Below are 6000 nucleotides of genomic sequence, written 5' to 3' on the forward strand. Positions count from 1 at the left end.
CAATAAAATGTGATACCTCAAAGGAAGAAGCTTTTATGGGTCTTTTCTATATCTTAGAAGATCTTGCAGTTTCTGCTACAATAGTATCTTAAAATCTTACAGGTTACATTGGCAAAGCAAAGTGTGCTGGAAAATTTTGGGCCAGCCAATGTGCTTGGTGTGATGTGACTGGACTGTTGTACCTTGGTAAGATCCAGCAGAAAAAGTTTTTCATCCTATCAAAACATAATAAAATAGTATGCAGATCACTGCTTTTGTCCCAGCTACTTGTTATTCTGGAACTATGGGATTGTGAAAATGGTTTGCGAAAAAACCCTAGAAAACCAATTTTTACTGAGAGGTAGCAAAGGAAGACATTATTTTGGAGGAGTTCTCTTTTATAGCAATTGAAAAGAAACTGTAAGAAAAACAAACAGAAAGTATAATAAGTCTTGACAGCGCAAACCTCAACCTTGGCTATGACTTCTGTCCAGGATTCTGGGTAAATGGTGCAGCAGCTTGCTGACATTGGTCCCTGTGCCCTCAGTTGTACTGGTGCTGGTGTTCAAGTTGTCTGTGTAAAAGTTGTACAGAAGTTGGGACAGGACATGCAACTGACTTTGCAGTTCAGTGAATTAGTAGCTGGCAACTGAGGTATGGTCATATTAAAACAAGTTAACTTCAGATGTGATTGATTCAGTTTGTGAATTTTCAATCATGATCTCATGCTTGAAGATCTAATGGACTAACTTCCTCCGTGATTGATATTATGCGTTAAGAAATAGAAAACAAGCAGAAAATGTTCTTCCACAGTATGATGCTAAAATACTTGGTTTCTTCCAGGAAAGGTAGGTTCAGCATTTTACTAGAAAGCTCTTGTAAGTAGATAGGATTCAGACATGCCTCCTGAGTCTGTGAAACTTGTCATAAGTATGAAGCCCACAGTATAGATTGTTAAAGTTATTTCAATATCTGTTTATCTGTTATTTTTTTTAACAGTAAACTGTTGAAGATTATTTCACATTTCCCTGCTTGTACATTTTGAGGAATTCAAGGAAAAAATTATTCATGCTCTACTGATGATTAAAAATATTAAAATATTTATTTCCTTATTTATAAATATGAGCTTTCTCAAACAAGCAGAAAGTGTTAAAATCTAAGCTACAGATTCAGAATTGTCTTGTTTTTAAACATGAGGTAAGGTATGATAAATTTTTAATGGTTAAAGGTACTGTCATGTCCCACAAGCTGAGTATGGCTAGAGTTCCCCAGAGGCAGGCCCAACCCTCTCTTAGTTAATTTCCTTTAACAACCCATTTGGCAAGATTAACTTCTTGAATTCTCTGTGCAGTACTCTAAGAGTAGGACCGTTACCCTGGAGGCTTTTACAAACCATTGCTTAAAATTGAGTAAGATTAAAAACCTTGTCAAAAAAACACACAACAATGTAACTCTCAAAGCAATGGATTACAACTAGCAGAATTTAGCAAAATGGTACACTCAAACCAATAGGTTACAACTGGAAAAACTTAGAAAAAATAGAAATTATGGTACCCTTATGTGCCAAGAATAAGGTTAGTAACAGAGAGAGAGTGTGAGACAGAGAGAGAGATTGAGAGGGAGATGAAGAGAGAAAGTTATGAAGAAAGACTGGATAAGAAAGACATCACTACCCATCCACTACCTGTGACATTGTGGTCTAGCAGACAAAAACACAAGGGCAAAGAAAAGGTGCAGAGATGCACTGAAAGGTACTTGTTACAAAAACATGAGTTGTCTTTCTCTCATCTTTGGATTTTTCATTTGTAATTCAGAGGAGAGCAAAAACTTTCATTTATTTTCATCTGGCCAGTATGTGATGAGTCATTTTGTTTTGTTCCTGACATTTTCATGAATACATGTGTGTGGTGGCTGTTTTGCAGGAGCTTCAGGATGGCATTGGGCACCAGCAAACTGTTGTCAAAACACTGAACGTAACTGGTGAAGAGATTATCGAGCAGTCCTCAGCAGCAGATGCCAAGGTGCTGAAGGAACAACTGGGAAGTTTAAATAGCCGGTGGCAGGAGATCTGCAAACAGCTGGTAGAGAAAAAGAAGAGGTAGGTTAAAAGAGAGAAAAAATATTGTGAAGTTGCTTTTAGTTCTTTTAGATTTGCTTCTGCCTTAAGTATTCAAAAGAGCTCTCAACTTCTGGAGTTTTCATATTTATAACAAGTTAGCAGTGATTAAATTTCACATCCAGGATAATTTGTTTAATTCTTCTTTTCTGCCTATTCCTGCCAGCAACCACTACTCCCTTCCATACGCTACATTTTTATAATTCCAGTACTTAAAAAAATATAAAAATAAGCATACATTATTCCCTGATTAAAAGAACAGATTGGAGCTTCATTTACAGAATTACAGTTGATTTAGCATTTTTCTATTTGATAGTATGTCATTAATATATATCTCTGTAGTACTAATAATACCTTAGCTAATTGATACAGTTAATCCTAATCTAATTAACTTCCCATCATTAATGCCATTAACATCTGCATTTCATGGGTTGGATAAAATGAATAGATTGGTTAAATTAATATTATTCATAATAACTTATTGCTCATTTTGTTTTCCTCCTGCACTCAAAGGAAGGTAGAGCATTTGAGTTACAGACAACATAAAAATGATTTTACTCTTTTAAAAAGATATTTTGCAACTGAAACAAAAAAACAAAAGTTGTTGCTGTTTACACCATGCTTTATAAAAGCCCAAGTTCTTAACCTAGGTGGCAGGCCAAAACTGATAAGACATTTACTGACAAATCTTTCTTCAGGCATATATGTTTTTAAAAACAGAATACTCCCTATAGAGTGCTAGAGATTTGCTAGAGCTAGTAGAGTGCAGCAGTTTTGTCACTTCTGATATGTCATGTCGTGGGTTTTTTGGTTGTTCTTTAGAGGCATGGTGGTAAAAGCTGTGAAAATGTTTGCTGGAGTGGTAAGGGAGGGTCCTGAAAGGTCTTTGTTGAGTTTAATCATGATTGAAGTTTCACTTGAAACACATTAAAAGGAGGAGATGCAACAAGTAAACTACAGTTGTCAGAAGCTACCACAGTGCTTAAAATGTTTCTTTCTGCTGTATTTTCAGGTGTTGATGGTAATGCTACTTGTTACACAAGGGAATCCTTGACCTTTATTTATCACACTAAAAGCTGTTCTTTTGTACCATGGAAAACCATCTGTGTTTCCAAGCCTTAACTTGTTGTGTGAGTGCTAACGCTTACAAAACAATAACACGTAATTTTAAATAGCCCTGTAAGCTTCTGTGGCCACATAGAAGAGAGAGATTGGTGGCTGAGCTTTGTCTGAAAATATATATTATGTTCCAGTTCTGATTGGTATTGTACTTTCCTTCATTTATCAATAGAAATGTGTATCTGAATGCTTTTTGGCTCAAGTTGGTGTTACAGTATATTGAATTTCTTGGCACATTCTATATTTTAAGGAAGCCTAGAATCTTTTAAATGGGAATAATACAGTTATGTTCTCTAGATGAAGGATCTTAAATAAATACTTGTACATGGGTTCCACCTTTTAATCTGTTTAATTTGTTGACCGATTGACAGCTTGTGTAATTTTGAAGGCAGTGTTTGCAGAGACCTCCGTTAGTGAGCTCCACATGAATAAATGCATTGCTGTAGAAGGAATACAGATAGTGTTGTGTTAAAGTGATATAGATGTTGTTGGTGTACTGTAGTGAGACCCAAGTGTGTCAGGACAGAAGCACTTGTATTCATTGCCCGGTCTGCCTGACTGCATCATAGCCACACAATATTTTTGCTTCAAGTTCTTGGAAAGAGGTCGACCATCCTGCTGCCTCCCAGTCTGTGCTTTTTCTTCTTTCTTTCAGCTTTTCACTCTCCCAGACTGGATTTTCAAAGGAAAGAAACCTAGTTGATAAAGAATATATGGTGTGTTCTTCCTGGGTCTCAATTATTGATGGTCCTAGGCATGAAAAGACAGTAGGTTTATCTGCTGCACAGTCTTCATATAGCCTTGATGTCATGGGATTTTAATCTCTCCTGTGCTTTGGTATCTTTTAGTTGTTTATTAGTTGTCCTAATTTGGTTTCAGGCACAGTCAGGGTCTCTCTCTTTAGGGCTCCAAACTCATGTCACCCAAAGTCCTTTTATTTTTCAATAAGAACAATGCATGGGGCAAGCAAGAAAAGTTGAAGGAAGTAACTTCTACTTGCAGTCCAAAAGAACTAATATACTCCATTGTGAATTTATTTCAGTAGCACAGCATATAATAAATTATAGTAGATCTGGGTGAATTAAAATATTGTGAGTCGTGTTTTTCAGAATGGCTTTACTAGGCTTTTTTCCAAACAAACTCCTAAACCAGTGTGTTTAGGTTTTGACTCACTTAAGTTTTTTTAGTCTTTAAATATTTCTGTATCTTTCATAAAAAATAAAATCTTCACAGTTAAAAGAATTTTATTATAATGAATGAGATTCTAAGATTTTTGTTTAAGTCAATTTTGAGAATGAAGAAGCAGAACCACGTTTTATAACCATAATGGAGGAAGGTGACGTTGGAGGGAGAGTAGGCGGCATAGAATATCTTTCATTTAACAATTTAAAATAAAAGAAAAGGTATTAATTGGTTCTAAATTTTTTAATAGATTTTATGTTTTATTCTTTGCAGTCAATATATTGTGCTCTGCTTTAAAAGCTGATTCTCAGTAGCTCAAACAGAAGAGTAGTGATCAGTTTGGCTCAGCAGATCTTAAGGCAGAGGAAATGAAAATAAATTAGCAGTTGAATAGATTCCAGAAATGAAATCTTACACTGATTTCTAATTCAAGTATAGTGTTGGTAAGCATTATTTAAACGACAAGGTCATTTTATATATTGACAAGTCTATTTTGCTATTGCTTTCCAAGATGGAAGAAATTAGTTTTGATAGTCCTGCATTGTTTACAGATGGGGCACAAATATCCAGTTTTTGTAAAGAATTCAAATAAATATTAAACTACCTGCATAATAGGAACTGTGAAACAGATGAAAGTAATAAATTTATATAAATAACTGAATCTGATCACAAATTCACTAGAAACTAATATTAATCTGGCTGATTTAATGACCTAAAATTATTTGTACCTTAAAAGGACAACTTAATTAAAAACAGACAAGAAAATAAACCAAATTTCAAAACAAGTTGAGGAATCTGTACTGCTCTTCAGTAAAAATAAGCTGTTTTTTAACTTTTAAAAGGTCAAATGTTGATCTCAGGCAAAGAACAGACATAAAATTGGCCTTGAATCTCCTTTCTTTGGTACTGATGATCAAGAGGTTATGCTTGAGTTATGTCTGTGTAGGATGTTATCTTTCATTTGCCTTTATCAAAGAGTTTCAAAGCTGTAGAAGTTTTAATTCAGTGTTTAATGTTTCTATATCTTGCAGTTTAATCCATCTCAGCTACAAATTACGTGAGAATGTAATTTTAACTCATCTAGTAATTTTATCCTACAGCAAACTGGAATAGATCAGGCAGCTGAGTAAAATGAAACTTGATTGAAAGCCTGATACACTGATAGTTAGCAAATTGGGGATTTAATTGAGTTTTTGTTAGCAATTTGCTGCAGTCAGGTGGTTTTGGAGAAGTTTGAGTCTGTACTCTGAAACAGTGTTACTCAAAGAGAAAGGGAGACTTTGGAGACTGGGAGAAGTTGCAGTGGCTCCTTGACTAGATGCTGCTAACCCCAGACCAAAGAGAGAAGAAAAACCAGTTTCTTCTCCATACTCCAGCAATCATTTTGAATACAAAGTCTTCTAAACTGCTCCATCAGAAGATCTCTCTGTTCTTTTGTCCCCTGAGATGCATCAGGCCACATTATGTTGTGCACACCTGTACTGACTGAGTCATGCCATGGGGACCCTCTATTTTTTGCATGACTGAAGTGCCATCAGGGCACTCCTGTGTCCTCAAGTGGCTGGGTAGTGGCAAGCCCCAGGGCTGAGGTTGCAGTATGGTTT

General features: G+C 35.6%; 1 protein-coding gene across 1 annotated transcript in view; it reads left to right on the top strand.

Annotated features, from left to right (window-relative positions):
* Positions 1 to 6000, top strand: part of DMD (dystrophin) — a 909379-nt gene that overhangs the window by 510993 nt on the left and 392386 nt on the right. Inside the window, exon 44 of the mRNA XM_010004489.1 lies at positions 1902 to 2077. Within this exon, the coding sequence (XP_010002791.1) occupies positions 1902 to 2077 (176 nt within the window). The remainder of the gene's footprint in view (positions 1 to 1901; positions 2078 to 6000) is intronic.

Source organism: Chaetura pelagica, unplaced genomic scaffold (assembly GCF_000747805.2).
Source record: "Chaetura pelagica isolate M959 unplaced genomic scaffold, ChaPel_1.0 scaffold308, whole genome shotgun sequence".
NCBI lineage: Eukaryota > Metazoa > Chordata > Aves > Apodiformes > Apodidae > Chaetura > Chaetura pelagica.